Genomic DNA, 20,904 nt, shown 5'->3' with positions numbered 1-20,904 from the left:
CATGCCTTTATGAAACTTGCTTTGTACCCGGGGGCCATTGCATTAACCCTCCATCAAAATTTTAGATGACATAGTTTGCAGCCTTTGTAACATAACTGTCGAATGTTAAATGTTTGCATTTGAATCTATTATTTTTGTTTAATTTTACAAACAAAACAGCACTAAGTGTCCTAACTGTTCTCACCTGAGAGTCTTTCACCTCTGTATGCACGGCCACAGGAACGCTGCAGCCCCCCTCCTACAAAGGACACTTACAGTGAACATACAGCGATGTCAGTACCCATACATGTCTACAACATTAACATGATGGAGGTGTGTACCAGGTGCCTTAGAAAAGCTCTCTCAGCTATGCAACGTAACACAGTGTCACCGTCATTTAGCACAGACAGCATCTCCAGGATGTCAGTATCCCTCGCTCGAACCTCCACTGCCAGAGCGCCCTAACGTCACATACGTTTATGATTTTAACACACGCACATAATTGATAAATACTGCAACCTGCTCCTACCTGTCCAACAGCATACATGCAGTCTTTGGGTTCCAGGATCTAGCAAGGACAGACACACTGTAAGATAACCGGTCAGCTTAGCAGGCGGAGAAGACTTAGTGTTATTGAAAAATAATTAAACCTGGCTGATCCGGTTCTCCCAACCCATCCTCCTGAGCCCTGCAGCAGCAAGAATGATGGCGGCAAAGTCGTCTTTCTCATCTAGCTTTTTTAACCTTGTGTTTAAGTTTCCACGCTGGAAATGAGCACTCAGGAAGAACACCTCCCAAAGACCAATGATCAACAACATCATCAGACACAGGTGCACAATATCATTTGGATTTGATACAAATGTGTTGTAGGACACATTTGCTATCGCAGATAAATTGCAGTGGTATCTCGGTTTCTAGAATCACTTAATTTCTATAGTTTTCAATTAACATTTTTGCAAATTGTTTGCCCTGGTTTTTGTATGGCCTACTGCCCTACTGTCAATTGCCGTATGGCCACACATTGCACATAACAAACTAGACTGTTTGCCCTTGTACCAAATTGCGTATACCACCAAATCGATTGGGCCAACGAAAGTTGTGAGCGCCAGCAATTTGACAAAGAAGATGAGAAGTACTATTGAATTGAGAAAATGGCATATACTTGGCTCTCCCCTTGCCTTATTCCCCCATTGCCAACAAAAGTCTTAATTAAATGGAATTACATCAGTTATTTTGTGAAAATTTGTGTCGGTTTTCATACAATTCGACCTTCATCTGATCTTTTAGAACTAATTGCTGATAAAAAACCGACGTACAGCGCTCAGAAAAATTTTACTCTAAAAGGAGTAGCTAATGTCCTGTTTGGAATAGTTATCTTTATGAAGAGCCCACTCTAACCTATAAATGTGCTTCATCTACAAAAGGATACAATATCTTTAAACTCCAGATGAGGAAATCTCTTCTTCAACTGAGCAGCACGACGCAGTGAACTTGTGCCAATCACACTGCACAAATACACAACATGAAGTTGTATTTTCCATAAGTGACACCCTGCACATACTGTAAATGGGTGTATTAGCAAGCGGAGTGCACCTGTTTTCTGAAAGAGTCTCCAAGGATTTTCCTACATTTTTTGGATGCAACACCACTGCATCGTGAGGATTCTCTCTCCTGAAAGAAAGCAAAAAAGACCTTGTTACAGTGAAACCTACAAACCTAAAAAACGTAAAAGTTGTGCAAGTCGGAATTTGAGCAAAAACATTCAGAAATAATGTAAAAGTCACACATAGACTTGGCAGTCAAAATGGCATGTAGCTTTGATATTCTCTCAATTCAGGCAGTGTAAGATTAACTTGCCTTGTTTTAATTTTCTCTGTTTATAATTTGTGACCTGTATTGTAGTCCTGTAGGAAACACATACCGGTATATACTTTAACTGTTAATGTTAGCAGTAGCTAACCGTCTGGCCATTGCAGGGTCTTTGCAGGTTCCAACAAGTCAAATTTAAGACTTTTTTAAAACCATAATTTAAGACCTTTTCACATCAATGTGGACAAAAAAGTACAACGACAAAGGAAAATCAGAGGGCCAGAATGAATTGTAAGTATATTAATGAAGTCACTGCTCTTTCACATTGGAATACCAAATGGTTAAACTAACTAAATACATCAGAAGCCTCTCTATTGTAATGTAATTAAAAAAAACTATTAGCAAAAGTCATAAAATGTTTCGGATTTGCCATGAAAATGTTTTCTTGCAAAAGGTGCAGTGTGCTTTATATCAAGTGTTTCCATGTAACAACAACAACCAGAACTTCAGAAATGATAGCAAAAAGCAAAACAATCTATCATTTTTGAAAGGGAATGTTGGCATCGCCGCTAAAGCTAAATGGTTAACTTTTGCAATGTTTTTGCAGCTGTCAGAATTGGGCATACAGATAAAAATATCTACAGTATTACTGTATCCGCAAAAAAGTTGTGAAAAACAGAGTGCAGACAGAGCGTTTGTCTAAAAAGAAAGAAGGTGATTATGGCTTGCAAGCCTCAAACAGAATTTGGATGTGACGGAATAAGCGGTAGAAAATGGATGGATGGATAATGTGGATAACATTTAAATTTGCTTAGCTCATTTTGTATCTCATATTTACCTGTTCTTTTGTGACTTATATGAAAAAATATCGTGAATAAACGAGGACAAGTTTTTATTTAAGCATGACAAGATGACATTCGCAAATCTTCCTTGCTTTTCCCAACAATAAACTGAGTAGACACTCAACAGACAACTTGGAGAAAAGATTAGAAAAGATGAAATTGTTGGAATAAAAATAATTAGGTTTTTTTATAGCTTAACTGCTGTGAGCACACTACTACGACAGAGAAATTAGCGTGTGCTTATTGTGTGTAATAGTATGATTTCACCAGTTAACATCTGATATTGATCACCTTTGGCAATTGACACCACTTTACCCACATAACACTCCTTTGGGGAGGGGTTAAGTTGGTCCTTGTATAGTTGTGCAAGTGTTTGTGGCGTTTCAGCATCTTTTGACACGGACTTATCCCGGACTTTTGACTTTTACATTATCATTCCATTGACTTTCACCACAATGTTTACAAACGCTTCCCTCCTCGATGGGTCCACAGCTGGGTCCTAAACACTGTATACTTTTCCATCCACCGGATTCAATCATACATTAATTTGATTGTTCTGGAGCCACAAATCGTTAAAATTGCACTTACGCATCTTATGCAAGTAATATAGCCTTGCTGTGGGGGCTTTAGTTAAGTTTTATCCACTGCTATGCTAAGCTGTAACAACACAGCACACAAGCTGATGGTGTGTGATAAATTCTGACCGGACAGCACAAGTAGCTTACTTTAGTTGTTTTCTAGTTACATTATAGCGTCCACAAAAATCGAAACATTTAAAAGAAAGACTGAAGTGTATGCATGTTTTAAATAAAAGTAACGTTATTAGATTTAAGACATTTCAAAATCGTATTTAAGACCTTTTATGAGATTTTAAGATAATTGTTGACATTTTTAGGCCTTCATTTCAAATTGTTGGATTTAAAACTTTAAGATCCCGCAGATACCTTGTAGTAAGCAAAAAACAGGGCCAAAACATGAATTCAGATGTGAGGGGGACACAATTGCTTTGAGTAAGGTAGCATACCTGCCAACTTTTGAAATCAGAAAAACCTAGTAGCCAGGGTCCAGGGGCCGCAGGCCCCGGTAGGTCCAGGACAAAGTCCTGGTGGGGGGTTCAGGCTTCGCCCCCCGACGCAAAATGATTATTAGCATTCAGACAGGTTAAAATGTTGCTAAAACCATCACTTTTATATCAGTCACAGTGACTTTTCAAAACAAAAATATTACAGCAAAAATCATATGGGTTGATTGACATGTTTATTCTGTAAGCTAACTTCAATAGTTTGAAATTATTTTGACAGTTAATGCCAGTTATCCTGTCAACCTTTCACAAGACTTAAATTTGTTAATTGAAAGTATAAACAGTATAAACACTTTTTACAGTAAACAAATGGTAAAACAGTACTAAACAAGTCCATTTAAAAATAAATTGGTGTCATTATTAACTTTCTGTCCAAGCTTGTATAATCTACTGCCTTGTTCAATTGTATAAAATATTCTGTGCCTAAAATTCACATTTCTATCACAATTATCATACTGTAAACATGGTAAGCTAACTTCATTAAAATTAATAGTCCTGTCAATAGCATGGAATTACAATTCAAATGTAGTTTTTTTGTAAGCCTTTCAAAAGAATTCAAAATATGAAAAATTAATGAAAATTAATTTAAGCCATCAGACACTTGAAAAGTGGCACATCACATCTCTAATGTAATCATTTTAACTTTTCAACAGAAATAGCACTGCAAAAATATTAAGGACATACTTCTGTATTTTGGTAGTTATGCTGTCAACATTTAACAAGATTTCTTCAACTTGGACTTGAAAGCATAAATAGTATAAACCCTTTTAACAGTATAGCAGTACTAAACAATTCCAATAGATAACATTGGTGTCATTACCTTTTTGTGGCTAAAATCCGAAAAACGTTGAAAGTTTTCCACTTGTATCGCTAGCAACGGCATTAGACTTGTGTTCTTTTGTCCCAACGTGGTCTTTTACATCGCTAATTCCTCCGTGTCCGATCGAAAAATCTTGTCTGCACAAGGTGCAATTCGCGTAGTTTTCACCCTTTTTGGAACAGATAATTATTCCCGGATAGGCTTTTGAATATTCTTCACGGAATGACTGCAGTTTTCTTTTCGGTTTAAGACTCGTTTGCGATTTTTCTCCGGCTGATTCCATGATCGTTCGCTTGTTTGGAAACAATGGCAACAGGTGCCTCGTGCTTGGCACGAGGCACCTGTTAGCCTCGCGCATTTAAAAAAAAAAAATTTTTTTAATTAATGAAAAACCGTATTTTTTATCACTGCAACCGTAACCCGGAATAGGTTGATGAAAACCGTACTAATTACGGGAAAACCGGAGTAGTTGGCAGGTATGAGGTAGGCATGACTTGAAGGGATTCGATGCATGTTTTTGGATTAATATGGATACACAGGAAACTAATTGTTCAATAATAATTTTTTTGTACAAAATAACAAAATTAACAGACAGAAATTAATAACTATTATTAGTTTTTTCAAAATCACATGATGATTTTGTTGAATGTCTACCGGCAAAAATATGCTCACAGAATCTCAAAAGACCTTAGTCTCGCCTCAAAGGACTAACTTCTCACGTTTGTTTTCTTTTTTGCCTTTCTAATATGCAAGTATGAACAACTGACACACAACATCAAACAGTTTGATGTATGACTCACTTGAGCACAGCTGCAATGGTGAATCCTGGAGGCAGAGTGGTGGGAAGGTCCTTCAGTGAATGGACGACCAGATCCACCCTGAGGGACACAGAGAGAGACAGTCATGTTGACATGCCCCACTTCCTCACAGTATAATACAACCATTTAGAATAGGTTTAAATCCCTTTAAAGGCCTAGGCTCTATCTCAAGCTGCGGAAGAAATCAAAAGGTTGTAAGTCAAGTGTTTCTCATTCATCTGCAGTACATGCTGCTTTGGAACTTGATTCATACCAACTCAGTAAGTACCAGCAACTATAAATATGCAGGTTTCCAAAATACTTACATATTTTTCTCCAGAGCATTTTCCAACTCTTTGGTGAACAAACTCTTCTCTCCAATCTGTATTAAACAAAAAAATATGTGTTTCATTGTAAGTTTAGAACCATTTAATGGAACCTTATAATCACACAAAGTCATAGCGTGATGAATGTAATCTCATGATGACTGATTTGTAATGAGCAGGGTTGTCAAATGTATCAATACTTTGATACCAACACGCACAAAATACATTGATGCTTACTTTTCCTCGGCGAACCTTGTCAATTCTCAGCACGTTAGCAGTGTGTCAGCGCCAAAGAAGAACGCCTGACGTTGGAAAAATATGGGCCAGTGTTTCCCATATGTTTACTTACTGTCACAAATGCAAATTTGGCGCTTCCGATTCACCCTCGCTCATAAACAAATTATGATGGAACTGAGGCAAAGTAGCATAACTAAGTGTAGCGTAACTCGGAATTACAACTCACCTCATACACGCCTGGTTTGCCTGAGAATGATCTGTGATGCACTTTAGTGACTTTGTCTCTTTAACGTGTAGACTTACATACTAAAAGTAAAAAATAGGTGTATCTTCCATTATACTGTGCATGTATTTGGCAATCAAATACAAGCATTCACAAAAGCATTCGCTGCGCAAGTGAGAGCGCACCAGGGAGTGTGTATTACCACAGCGTACAGAAAACTTCCAGAAGTGTGCAACCCAACCTATATCGATTTTAAAAGTACAAAGACAGCTGAGAGACACTTACCGTATTTTCCGCACTATAAGGCGCACCTAAAAACCACAAATTTTCTCAAAAGCTAACAGTGCGCCTTATAACCCGGTGCGCTTTATTACGATTCATTTTCATAAAGTTTCGATCTCGCAACTTCGGTAAACAGCCGCCATCTTTTTTCCCGGTAGAACAGGAAGCGCTTCTTCTTCTACGCAAGCAACCGCCAAGGTAAGCACCCGCCCCCATAGAACAGGAAGCGCTTCTTCTTCTACTGTAAGCTACCGCCCGCCCCCGGAAGAAGAAGAAAAAACGCGCGGATATCACCGTACGTTTCATTTCCTGTTTACATCTGTAAAGACCACAAAATGGCTCCTACTAAGCGAAAAGGATCCGGTTCATAAAAAGACGCAATCTCTCCATCCGCACACGGATTACTACCGTATTTCACAGCAACTGATATTCCTGTGAACCGCACTGTGGAACGGGAGCGCGTACGGTGAATATTCGCACCACAGGGAATGAGAAGTCATCCTTCACTGTGGTTCTAGCTTGCCATGCTAACTTCCACCCATGGTGATATTCAAAAGGAAGACCTTGCCAAAAGAGACCTTTCCAGCCGGCGTCATCATAAAAGCTAACTCGAAGGGATGGATGGATGAAGAAAAGATGAGCGAGTGGTTAAGGGAAGTTTACGCGAAGAGGCCGGGTGGCTTTTTTCACACAGCTCCGAAGGCGAACACACCTTCACTAAGACGGGCAGACAGCGCCGGACGACATACGCCAACATTTGCCAGTGGATCGTAAATGCCTGGGCAGATATTTCGGTCACAACTGTGGTCCGAGCTTTCCGGAAGGCAGGATTCACAGAACTGCTGCACAACAACAGCGACACTGAATCCGATGACTTCGACGAGACGGAGCCGGCCATTTTTGGATCCCACGCTTGCGCAACTTTTCAATTCGGACACCGAAGACGAAGAATTCGAAGGATTTACGAATGAAGAATAACTTCAGAAGGTGAGCGCTATGTTTATTTTGTGTGTTGTGACATTAACGTTCGAGCAACATTATGTTGCTATTGCTCTACACCATTTTGAATTTTACTATGTTTGTGATTGCACATTTGCGTACATTTTGGGACAGAGTTGTTAGAACGCTGGTTTTCAATATATTATTAAAGTTTGACTGAACTATCTGACTGTTTTTTTGACATTCCCTTTAGCGCAGCGTAGGCGCGGCTTATAATCCGGGGCGGCTTATTGGTGGACAAAGTTATGAAATATGTAATTCATTGAAGGTGCGGCTAATAATCCGGTGCGCCTTATAGTGCGGAAAATACGGTATCTGTCATTTGGCAACACTTTGAACACCACTAGTTTACTTATTACACCAGGAAGACAAAGTGTGGCTTAGGGGGCATTTGTTGAATGCAACTATATCTTATGAGTCTGTGGCATATTATAGGAATAAAATAAACAAAATAACAAAAAAGGGAAATACAGCAAAAAGGCATAAAGTACTGAGAAAAGGCTAAGAAATTAATATAAGTATATCAATTATTATATAATATTACTGTATAATAACAAAAACACAGATTGGTCTTTAAATTACAAATTACATGATGACGTCATGCTACCATATTGAAAGAATACTAAGAACAATATTGTTTTTAATATTGTGGCAAATAGTGGCTATTGTTATTTATGACCATACTAAGCACAGTATTGTTTATTTGATATACTGTACTTGGAGGCAATAAGTCATTGCTGTTCTTTTCTGAACGAATAATTACCTCTTGGCAGCTGCTACTGCGATTTGAATTTTGTGCAAAATGGTGTTAAAGTTAAAGTGTTAAAGTGCCAATGATTGTCACACGCACACTAAGTGCGGTGAAATTATCCTCTGCATTTGACCCACCCCCACAGGGGAGCAGTGAGCAGCAGCTGTGGCCGCGCCCGGGAATCATTTGGTGGTTAATGCTGGTGATGTTAAGGCACAGTGATCTTGAATACGTAATAGTTTTTGAATAAAGCAGCGAATTTAAACATACATGGGTTCAGGTTTTTTTTCATCATGGTATTGCGGTAGTAAATGGATGGATGGATGGATGGTATTGAATAAAATTCACGAATCGTGGAAATTCACAGGTATCGGTGTCAACTACTGAAATTGTAATATCGTGGCAACTAAAGTATTGAGTGTGCTCAATAGACAGTATCTTAAGAACAGTTTGATTGTTACAGTGGTGTATACATTTTCAATTCAATATATAAAGAGATCATGACTAGTACTTTTTAATGTGCACATTGATGACAAGTCTTACCTTTGATAAAGCTGTGTCAAGGATTTTATCTCCAATTGTGGACATACCCACTAAAAGAGAGAATACAGTGACAATCAATGACAAATATTGGTTCCAACGGTTTCGCAACTTTTCCGTGTTCGCAATTTCTGGTAGTGGTAGTTATGGTAGTATCAATATTTAAACACAAATTAATTGCAATGCCACATTGAAATTAGTTTTAAAAAAACTATAGATTAGAATATCGTTCATTGCAGTTGCATCACTCACAGCATCACCTATTTTAGTGATATCATTTTGTTGGACCAACTCAAATGTATTATGCGGGCAATTTTTAAACTTGTTGGATTTAATAACTGATTAGTGTTATTACTAGTTTTTAAGAGTTTAATTTAAGAGTTTGTCAAATGTGTTTTTTTAATTTTCATTTATTTCAGTGATTGATCAATTTTAAGTATTGAGAAGACAATTACAGATAAAAGGGGAGCCCAGTTTACTGCGAATTAAAAAACTTGAAAATTAAAGAACATTTTGTTCGACAATGTCATAGAGATAGGATAAATTGTATTTATCCTGCAATGGGGAATTTGTAGATTAATAAATTGGCATCATCATCCAATTTGCATAATTGGACATTAGGCATAAATTATCTTATTATATATATTATATGTGGCGTGCAAAACGGAGCTATTTGGTTTGTGTAAAAAAAAAAAATTGGCAAAATTATCTCAAATTTTAAACCCTATTCAACAACAGAACATTAAGTTATTGGCTTCCATTTCTTGGTTATATTTTGTGCAGCGATAAACGCTTTTAAATGCATCTTATAACATGCATGAGCGATTTAAAAACAAACATTGTTCCCTGGGCTGCATATAAGTGTGCACCGATTTTAAAGCTAATGTACACGTCACTGTGCGTCTATTGTATTATTATATTGATGATCAAATATGTTATTATGCTTGACTAATGTAATACTGTATATCATAATTGTATGCATGTTCGAAATGAACTAACAACACAACCATTACTGTAACCATAAATCAGCTTTGATATGTGCGTACGGATGTGTTAAGATGCAGCGTTATGATGTCATCTACTGTACGGAGTTGCAACAACAACATCTACCAGATGCCAAATCTTTCTGTGTAATTATGAATGAATGTATGGGAAACACTGACACGGATGCAACAAATAACTTTTTCACCATTAAATAGGGAAGGGAAAAAAATTATACATTTTATTTACAAGTACCGGTACTTTTCTGAAAACTCAAAGACCCTTTAAAAGAACCAAAAAAGTTGAATTAGTAGAATACAAAAAAAAAATGCAAACAGAAATAACAGTCTTTCACCGAAAAACAGAAAAAAAAACTAGGCAGTGAATAAAGTTGGATGCATCAAAGACTAAACGCTAGATTATAAAGATGAGTTTTGAAATAGGTATTGAAGGTGGACAAATAACCAAATGGATTTCCTGAGTCATTGAGGCAAGCAGTTTTCTTACCAATTTCAAAAATGATATCAGGGTACAGCTCCTTAAGTTTGTCAGCAACACTGTCAGTCTGAATGCGAGCCAACTACAAGAAAAAGACAACAGTGTTCCTTTGGTTAGACAGATTTAAACAAAACAAAACTACATGCAGTGTAATTGCAAATGTGTGTTTGATAATCACTAAAATGGCAATAGATGGATGTAGTTATGTCTATAAGTAGCTCTGCTGTGTTTAAAGGGACAACACAAAAGCAACGTATTGTAGATTTCAGGGGAGGTGGAAATCTCAAACTCAGTTTACTGTTGTCGAAATACAAAATTTAAGCGTGCATAATACTATGATTAAAAAATCTAGCAAAAAGGATTTTACAGCTTATCTGGTAAAAGATGACAACTCAATTATTGAAAATATAGAAGAAATAGTTGAGGAATTCAATACATTTTTTGTGAATGTTGGCCCAAATTTGGCAAAAAATATTAAGTTTAATACGAATGTTGAGAAAAAGTTAAATCGTGTATCTGACATTAAAAATTCAATGTTTCTTGGCGGAGTTTGTGAAAGTGATGTGTTAGAAGTGGTAAGAAAGTTTAAAAACAAAAAAATATGTCGATGGTAACAACGTGGATATGTCACTTGTTAAAGAAGTGATGGATTGTGTCCTGAAGCCATTTACTTACATATGTAATAAATCTTTATCAACTGGAACTTTTCCTGACAAAATGAAAATTGCTAAAGTTATTCCCATTTATAAAAATGGTGATAAACATATGGTCTCAAATTATAGACCTGTGTCTCTACTACCTCACTTTGCAAAAATTCTTGAGAAATTATTTGTAAATAGACTTGATAAGTTCATTGACAAACATGAGCTACTGAATGACCATCAGTATGGGTTCAGGAGTAATTGATCTACATCCCTAGCAGTGATGGACTTTGTAGAAAACGTAGCTACAGCAATAGAAAAAAAGCAACACACCGTTGGAGTATTTATTGATTTATGTAAAGCTTTTGACACAATCGATCATTCCTTACTTCTGCAAAAATTGGAAAACTATGTCATAAGAGGTGTTTCACAAGAGTGGTTAAGTAGTTATTTAAGTAATATATCTCAATATGTGGAAATTAATAAGACTAAATCACAGCCAAGAAGAGTAACTTGTGGGGTTCCACAAGGCTCGGTATTGAGACCTAAGTTATTTATACTATATTTAAATGATATTTGTTCAGTATCTAATAAATTGACATTTATTATGTTTGCAGATGATACAAATGTATATTGTTCAGGAGAAGACTTGAAGGAAGTGTTAAGGGTAATAGAGGTTGAGTCGATTCAGCTAAGAAAATGGTTTGATATCAAAAAGTTATCATTAAATGATAAGAAAACTAAATTTATGGTGTTTAGTGGTGCAAGAACAAATTGTGAAGTAAAATTAAAATTAAATCAAGTGGAAATTGATAGAGTATATGAAACTAAATTCTTGGGAATAAAATTGATCATAAATTATGTTGGAAACCGCATATTGAATATATAAAGGCAAAAATATCCAAATCCATTGCCATTCTTTATAAAGTAAAACACGCTGAATAAGAAATGTCTTCATATGTTATATTATTATTTTATTTTTCCATATTTAACATATTGTGTTGAAGTTTGGGGAAATGTTTATAGAACAAACATATACCCAATAATTAAACTTCAAAAAAGGGTAATTAGAATAATACACAAAGCGTGCTACTATGAACATACCAATCCATTATTTATAAGTTCTAATGTGTTAAAATTTTCAGATTTCCATTGTTTTTTTAAAAACAATGGAAATTATGTTTCGAGTAAAGAACAACAGCCTTCCAGCTTGTATTCTTAAATTATTTCAATTAAGAGGAGAAAACTATAATTTACAGGGGATATTGATTTTTGAAATAAGTAAAGCAAGAACGAATATTAAATACAAATGTATTTCAGTTTTAGGAGTTAAATGGTGGAACAAGCTCAGTGATGAGCTGAAGACATGTACTTCTTTGTTAAGGTTTAAGAAAACATTGAAAGGTGAGATAATTGAAAATTATAAAATATAGCAACAATTACTTTCATCCCATTGATTTTGATTTTGATTTTTTTTTTTAACATCGATGTTCCAGGTAATCTTATTTTCAGTGAAGGTATAGGATAGGCAAATATAAGCTTTGGCTTCAGCCTATTCCTTTTTCGGTCATTCTTTTTCTTTTCTTTTCCTTTTGTGTGTAAATGTGTATGATTGTTATATATGTATAGTCGGTACTCTTAAACTGGTCACACAAAATGATTAATGGTTGATTATATGACCGAAATAAACTTATTATTCATTCATTCATTCATTTACCTGACTCTTTCGGGTTCCGATGCGAAAGATACGGCTAACTTTACCATCCCCATTCTGCAAGAATATCAAAAAGAGTTTTAGATTTCACATTCCTCTTCAGTCAACTTGTTGCTTCGATACAGCTCTTTCCTAGCATCACTAAACCAGTATCCAACCTCACCCTGATATACTTGAACAGTCCTTCCTCCATTACTAGGCTTCTGCACTGTAGAAGCTATTGTGTCAGCCTGCTGAGTCGTAGCGCGGACCAGTGCTGAGGTCATATAGCCTTTCTATACTGAACAGTAGACCTAAAAAAAGGGAAGACAAACCCTCTTTTTTCAGAACCCCCGCCCCAATAGATGTCTGGTGCCAAAAGATAAGTACAAGTCATCCAAGTCCGTTATGAGAAGAAGGGAGCGGTCACATATAAGGTGTGGTCACAAACTTTTTTGAACAATTTTCAATAAAGTAGTGAATTTAAAACAACATGGGTTCAGTTGTTTTTCATTTTCATCGTGGTATCAATAAATTACAAAATTGTTGAAATTCACAACTACCCCTACCAACTACTGACATTCTGGTATCGTGGCAACCCTAGTACGTCGACTTACCAGTGCCCAAACTCACTCAAGTTTTTTGGGATACATGACAAATGGCGTCTCCCTTGCTAGGATTAGCTAATGGCTGGAGATCAACATAATTTAGTTTTTTCCAAACATGGGAACGAAGAAAGTGAAGGATGGTGCCGAGAAGAAGTAGTGAATGATATTCATTGAAATAAAAAATAAATAGTTGTACCAAGGTGTATGTGTAGCTGATTTGAAGAAGCAGTACAAGCACAGCACTGGTACAATAATCTGCACTATTCTGAAGACGACTCAAAAATGATAGCGCCAGCGAACTGCGTTAAAATAATTATTAAATAGTGGACTTTTATCCAAGAAATTATATAGATGCTGAAACTGGACGTAGAATGCAATAATGGCATTTCAATTAAGTTTAAAAGAGTACATTGATTTAGGATAGGAGTTTTCTGGATTACCAGCTACAACACAGAAACAATTAACCTCATAAACTGGGTACCACTGTATAAGATTAGTTTATGCAAAATTTTGTATTGTCATTGTTCAGGTGAAACAAAAATGTTTAATATCGTGTTAAAGCATGTCATGTCAGCAAATCAACTTCAAATGTGAAATTAATATGTGATATAAACTCATTACATGCAAAGTGAGAAATTATTTGTTTGGCTTACTATTTTGAAAACCCCTAATTTTTTTAGATTTTCAATTTGAGGTTTTCATAAGCTCTTAGCCATAATCATCAAAACTATATCAAAAGAAGGTTTAAAATATATTGAGTTGCATGTTATGAGCTTATGTATGCGTGTATGTTCAGTAGGGCATGGTAAAGGAGTTTTGTGCGCATACACAATGGCGGCGTGGACGGGCGCGCGCTACATATCGTCTTGTTTTCCGCCGGCGCGGTTGTGAAAGTGCTTGATTTAATATGCAGCAGATTTGATATGCAGCGTAGCCTGCTTTTTGAATGTTATTATCGCAGAAGATCATCCTCATTTAATCGTGGCAACCAAAAATCGTCATCCTGATTAAAATTTCATTAGTTGTGCAACCTTATTTTAGAGTATACATTATTTTGTTCCAAATACTTAAAAATAAATCTGGCCTGCTCAGTAGACACAGATTTTCAGCAGAGTCCCTGCTCTGATAAATCAAAATGTATTCTTCATAATAATGTTGTTATACTGAAGCGAACCAATAATAAATCAAATAAGAGTAAATATGAAAGAAGTAATCTTACCTTTATGCAACATATGTCAAAGTGATGCTTCACATTTGACCGTTTCATTGAGAAAATGTTATCATTGCATATTAGACACACCGCCGAACCTGCTCTGTCCACAACGGCAAATTCCTCTGTCCATTCATCCTGAAATGTACGGTACTCGTCATGTTTTTTCTTTTCAAAAGGGTTTTATTCAAAGACTACTGAGCTGAATAATTGTTTTGAAAGGCAGGTCTTTTACTTATTGACCTCACAACACATGTAGTTGTGATTGGCTCAAGCATTGCAGGTAGCTGGAGCCAAATTCAAGCCTGAACTGACAGTGGAGAATGGATTAAAATACATGAGTGTTTTAAGGCCCTAAGATTTATCTCCAACCAGATGCTGTCATTAAGAGCCACCTGGCTCGTGAGTCCATCCAGCCATTCATTTTCTACCGCTTGTCCCTTTTGGGGTTGCGGGGGGTGCTGGAGCATATCTCAGCTGCATTCGGGTGGTAGGCGGGGTACACCCTGCACAAGTCGCCCCCTCAACGCAGGGCCAACACATTAGGTCCTAATTTTACCGAGTCTTTTTGGATTGGACCTTTCAGCGCTGACCTCTGACTACCAAATTTTGACCTTTGTATTTTTCAAATCCTGGACGCTTGTTGTTCGCTCCGTGTGCTTAAGTCAGAGGCGTCGTCAACTGCAACCAATAAAGTGTTACTTTATGCTGCCCACTGTATCCGCAACTCAATATCATGAATCATGATGAACCAGTTATTTGTTTACTTGGTCGTATCGACATAGCTTTCATTCGACATTGTAAGCACTATATAGTATTGTATTGTTTGAAACAGGGAAATTCATTCATCCTTATCTATTTCCTGCAGGACTATGTTGTCAACGTCCGCCCACTTATTCCTTGAAGACCAATGGTGGATGCGAACCCCATGACAGACTTAACTATTAGCCAATCGCATTTCCTCTCTTGATCCCATACGGAAACGTTGCTTGGCCCGAGCATAGTCAGCCATGAACGTATTGCACACATGGTGGGAAAATACTTAATTACACTTACCGGAGAGGTCGCCTCCTCCGACATGATAGTGGCTTTGATCACTACCCTTGTTTTACGCAAACTATGGCTCGGGTAGCTTTCCACAAAGTCTATTACTCCAGGAAATCCTTGAAAACCCTACCGGCACTCATCTTCCATAGCTCCTCATGTCCGCTGAAATGGTGACGTCATGAGGCAGGCTCTAGGTCATTTCCTTGTTCCGCGTTCTCGTTTCTTCTGCAGGTTTTGTCTCTGGGACAAAACAAGGACGCATACATACAGCACTGTTCTGGATTGAACGTTGTATTTTATATGCAAAAATAAAATAAAAATGTGTATAAAAATATTATATAGTGGCTAGAAAACGCGGGGGGCGGGAAGGAAGAGGGGGTTTATAGCTCCAAGTACAAATAGCTGCGGTACCGAAAACAATTCGTGGAACACGCCTTTACGAACGCCCACGTTAATAGAACGACCACAGGGGCGACGACAACGGAAATGAAGCATGTCTTGACGGAAGTAAAATTTCAAAGACAATACGTGACAGTAAAGTAAAATCTCTTGGCCTAGACAGTAAAGTATGTTCACGCAAATAATTTGATATAATCAATCAAACAAAGTCACAAACAAAAGGTGACGTAAAAAAAATCTAAACATGTCCATCCATCCATCCATTTCTACCGTTTGTCCCGTTCGGGGTCGCGGCGGGTGCTGGAGCCTATCTCAGCTGCATTCGGGCGGAAGGTGGGGTACACCATGGATAAGTCGCCACCTTATCACAGGGCCAACACAGAAATACAGACAACATTCACACTCACGGCCCAATTTTAGTGCTGCCAATTAACCTAATTTAAACATGTATGTAGATATATTGTCATTATAGTAATCACTAAGCAGAACTAATTAGAATAAACTATGAATTGGGTTAGCCTAATTGTTAAAATTATGTACATATACAGTAGATTGTATAGTATCTATATTTAAGAACATCCAAGTGTAATTTATGTTTCAAAATCAGAAGAATTTAATATTTTGCAAACATCACATTATGGGATCATTAAAGTTGCCTTTAAGGCAACTCTTAGTAGTGTGCAGAAAACATTTCAAAGGTCCAACTAACTGCCAGTCACCTAACTAACCTCCTTTTCACATTGTCACCTTCTCCCTGCTCTATCAAACATGAAGCCTTTTGTCCAGGTCCAGAAGTATTTATTTTCCATGTAAATTATTGACCAAATATTAGAATTTGTCATTAAACGTTCCTCAGTACAAATTTCCTTCAAGATATGTGGTGAAATACGTTGTTCATTACAATCTCCTATTACTGTTTTATTTATAAACTTGCTTGAGTCATGAAGAGGGGGATTGACTATTATAGTTTCCAACCTCAGTTTGAATTTTTGTAAAGAACTGACTTGTTGGTGCATTGTCCAGTTTAGAGGATACTCTTGAATGAAGTTGGTGAGATGCTAGACTCAAGAGTCAACATTTCATTAACCTGTAAACCTAATCCTTAAATTAACAATAACTGTCATTAAAAAGAGAAACGCCTAAATGGGCCCTGCCAGTGTGTATGTGTGTGTGTCTTTATTTATTTATTAATTTTTTTTATTAAATCAACATAAAAAAACACAAGATGCACTTTCAATTAGTGCATCAACCCAAAAAACCTCCATCCCCCATTCACACTCATCCACACCCACTCACACAAAAGGGGTTGTTTCTGTCTGCTACCAATATTCTGGTTCCCACAACATAGAACAACATAGTCTGCAAGGGACACAGTCCCTGAAACACATACATGATTGTGTGTTCTGCTGGTCCACTAACATTTTCATTAATTACTATTTTTTATGTAATTGTTTTTATATGGTTTTACTTTCTTTTTTATCCAAGAAAATGTTTTTTATTTATTTATCCTATTTTATTTTTTATTTCTTTTAAAAAGGACCTTATCTTCACCAGACCTGGTTGTCAATGAAATTAGATTTGTTTAAAGGGTTTTTAAAACCAGGTCCAGTCCAGATAATGTCCAAGTCGGGCTCAGCAACACACACCTTCATCCATGTACACTGAAAAATTAGGGAACACAACAGATTACATATAATTTATAAACAAAACTACAGATTATGTCCAGGTCAGACTCAGTAACACACACACACCGTCATTTTTGTACACCCAAATTAAGGAACACAACAACAGATAGCATATAATCTATAAACAAAATTACATTTTCAAAATAAGCCTTTATGGACTTCCCATCTTTTTTTTATGTTTTTTGGCATCATTATCGTTTTAAACCATACAACTTTCTAAAGTAAAAAAATACTGAATATGTCACTCCTGGGCAGTGTTGGGTTAGTTACTGAAAACCAGTAACTAGTTACAGTTACTAGTTACTTTATTTCAAAAGTAACTCAGTTACTAACTCAGTTACTTACACCAAAAAGTAATGCGTTACTGTGAAAAGTAATCATTTAGTTACTTCTTCTACTTTTTGTTTTTAAAGCTCCCAATAAATGCCCTTTTAGCCTTCATTTCAGTACTGTTATTGCACTGGAGAATAACACAATCTGTTGATCAACTTGACATGCATTTGCATCACTGAACTCTGCTAAGCAATGTGCTCTACATACAACACACAAAGACAAAGATATGTTTCAAAGGGCCAATTTATTTCAGGCCAGAACAAATTGACAAAACTATTTTAAATAGCTGCAACATAACATACATAAGTAACAAACAGCATAATAACACTAACACTAACACTAACCACGTTAAACCCAGATTCCAAACTAACAAAGGTCTTAACTCATTGTCTTTCTATGCCACTTCAATATGGAATCCACTCCCAACAGGTGTAAAATAAAGGGCATCTCTATCCTCCTTCAAAACCGCACTAAAAGAACATCTCCAGGCAACTACAATAATCAAATGTAGACATTTTTTCTTATACTTTCTGATCTCTCTCTCTGTGTCCACTACTTGCTATACATATCCTACCAAGTCAGTCCTACACTGTGTCAATGTCCATTTCTCTGATGATGCAATTGTTGATGCTGATTGTTGATGACAGAAGTGTTGATACCAACCACACCTAACACCCCCCCCCCCCCCCCCCCCCCCCCCGCGTCCTCCATATCCCACACCCCGGATTGTAAATAATTCAATGTATATACCCTGATGATTATCTTGTGTAATGACTGTATTATGATGTTAGTATATATTTGATAGTATATATCTGTATCATGAATCAGTAGACCCCGACTTAAGCAAGTTGAAAAACTTACTGGGGTGTTACCATTTAGTGGTCAATTGTACGGAATATGTACTGTACTGTGCAACATACTAATAAAAGTTTCAATCAATCAATCAATCAACAACATAGCTGTAAACCTGGCTTCACCTAAGGAAGGCACACCTGACATACACAAAGCCTAACCAGACAGATTTGAATTGTTGTTTTGGGCAGTAGACGGGATCTCTGATCCAAGACACAACTTACATTTAACTAAATTGTGCTCGACAAAAGAAAAGAAGTGAGAATATCTCATACTTGCCTCTCCCCGGGACAACCATTCTCCCAAATTTCTCCCGATTTCCAGCCGGACTTAAGGCACGCCCCTTCAGGTCCGTACGGACCTGAGTGAGGACAGCCTGCCGTCACGTCCGCTTGGCCAACCAAAAAGTAACCACAGAACACTATACCGTATAGTCGTATAGTGTTCTGTGGTTACTTTTTTGTTGGCCAACGGTTTACATTGTATTGCGCACCCCCCTCCCCTCCCCTCCCCTCCCCACACCCGCACACACACACAGAGAGCGCAGAGGAAGAATCAGAAGCACGTCTCTGCTTCGCTGCCATAAAACACGATCAGATCCTCAGTTTCTAGCCGATACTACATAAAAAATAACGTAAAATAACGCAGTAACGCATCATGTAGTAACGGTAACTGAGTTACTGAATATAAAAAATAACGCGTTAGATTGCTAGTTACCGCCGAAACTAACGATGTTACAGTACTTTGTAACGCGTTAGTCCCAACACTGCTCCTGGGTGAAGTCTTGTCTGGGTTTCGTCTGGTTTCATTCAGCTTTGGACAGCCGCCGCGACAGAAAGGCACAGGGATGAATCTTGCCATCCTGTTGAGAACGTTGAGACAGGACCGCTCCTACTCCTTCATTAGAAGCGTCCACTTCCACGACGAACTGGCGCTGCGGGTCCGGAATGGTGAGGATGGGCGCTGAGGTGAAGCGGTGTTTGAGTGTCTGGAAGGCCCTCTCTGCCTCTGGAGACCAGTGGAACCGCACCTGGGGAGAGGTAAGAGCATGCAGCTATTGCGCTGAAGCTTCTGACAAACCGCCTGTAAAAGTTAGCAAAACCCAAGAATTGCTGAACCTTCTTGCGGTTGTCAGGTGTAGGCCAATCAGCCACAGCGCTAACTTTAGCCGGATCCATCTGCACTCTTCCAGGAGCTACAATGAAGCCCAGGAAAGAGACAGTGAAAACACTCTTTTCAGCTTTAACATACAAGTCATTGTCCAAGAGTCTCTTTAAAACCTGAGTTACGTGGACTTGGTGAGTGTCACTGTCAGGAGAATAAATCAATATATCGTCAAGGTAGACGTACACTAAATGGTGCAGGAAGTCTCTTAGAACATCATTGATAATTTTTTGGAACACGACGGATACATTGGTGAGTCCGAAGGGCATGACCCTGTATTCATAGTGGCCGCTGGGTGTGTTGAATTCAGTCTTCCACTCGTCTCCCTCTCTAATTCGGACCAGATGGTAAGCGTTGCGTAGATCCAGTTTGGTGAATATTTTGGCCTGTTGGAGTTGGTCGAAGACAGAAGACATGAGGGGGAGAGGGTAACAGTTCTTGATGGTAATGTCATTGAGTGGGCTGTAATCAATGCAGGGTCTTAACGACCCATCTTTCTTCTTCACAAAGAAGAACCCTGCTCCTGCTGGCGATGATGACGGGCGGATCAAGCCAGCTTTCAGTGATGCAGAGATGTAATCAGTCATGGCTGCCTTTTCTGGACCAGAGACAGAGTACAGGCGACCCTTGGAAAAAAGTGGCCCCGGGCAGTAAATCAATGGCACAGTCGTAGGAACTGTGGGGTGGAAGTGACAGAGCCTTTGTCTTGCTGAAGACTTGTCGTAGGTGGTGGTAACAGGAGGGAACAGAATTCAGGTCTGGAAATTCTGAGTCTGTGGCAGGATTGGCAGAAAAAAATATTAATTTCCTTGACATTTTTCTTTTGGACAGTAGAAAAACTAAATTTCTGGGTACATTCCCTTCCCCATACACTGATCTTCCCTGTTTTCCAGTCAACACGAGGGTTTTGCTGGTACAGCCATGGATACCCCAAGATTAGCGATTGAGAGGGTGAAATAATCAGGTATGGACGAATTTGTTCCTGATGGCCATCTATGTTCATTTGCAAAGGTTCACTGATGTGTGTGATGGTGAAAAGCTCCTTACCATTTAGAGACCTGGCCCTAATGGGTTTAGCTAGTTAGTTAATATTTTCTTTGTTATATT

The 20,904-nt window shown here is 37.8% G+C and overlaps 1 protein-coding gene across 4 annotated transcripts in view; it reads right to left on the bottom strand.

Moving 5' to 3' along the window:
- The window catches only part of LOC133572667 (porphobilinogen deaminase-like), a 31,479-nt gene extending 15,608 nt beyond the window's left edge, over positions 1–15,871 (bottom strand). Inside the window, exons 1-12 of one of the 4 annotated variants that reach the window (XM_061925536.1) lie at positions 15,374–15,871; positions 12,524–12,577; positions 10,175–10,247; positions 8,690–8,739; positions 5,655–5,710; positions 5,332–5,409; positions 1,573–1,650; positions 1,409–1,484; positions 630–743; positions 509–547; positions 321–440; positions 185–238 (exon numbers count right to left, since the gene is read on the bottom strand). In XM_061925536.1, coding sequence (XP_061781520.1) covers positions 185–238; positions 321–440; positions 509–547; positions 630–743; positions 1,409–1,484; positions 1,573–1,650; positions 5,332–5,409; positions 5,655–5,710; positions 8,690–8,739; positions 10,175–10,247; positions 12,524–12,577; positions 15,374–15,397 — 816 coding nt within the window. In that variant the 5' untranslated portion in view covers positions 15,398–15,871. Of the gene's footprint in view, positions 1–184; positions 239–320; positions 441–508; positions 548–629; positions 744–1,408; positions 1,485–1,572; positions 1,651–5,331; positions 5,410–5,654; positions 5,711–8,689; positions 8,740–10,174; positions 10,248–12,523; positions 12,578–12,683; positions 12,751–15,373 lie in introns of those variants that run through there. The other 3 variants (XM_061925538.1, XM_061925537.2, XM_061925535.2) reach the window with 3 other exon arrangements.
- Positions 15,872–20,904: the final 5,033 nt, after the last annotated feature.

This window comes from Nerophis lumbriciformis, linkage group LG30 (genome assembly GCF_033978685.3).
Source record: "Nerophis lumbriciformis linkage group LG30, RoL_Nlum_v2.1, whole genome shotgun sequence".
In the NCBI taxonomy this organism is placed as follows: Eukaryota; Metazoa; Chordata; class Actinopteri; order Syngnathiformes; family Syngnathidae; genus Nerophis; species Nerophis lumbriciformis.
The sequence above is the reverse complement of the archived record's forward strand: the minus strand, read 5'-3'. Positions and strand labels throughout refer to the sequence as shown.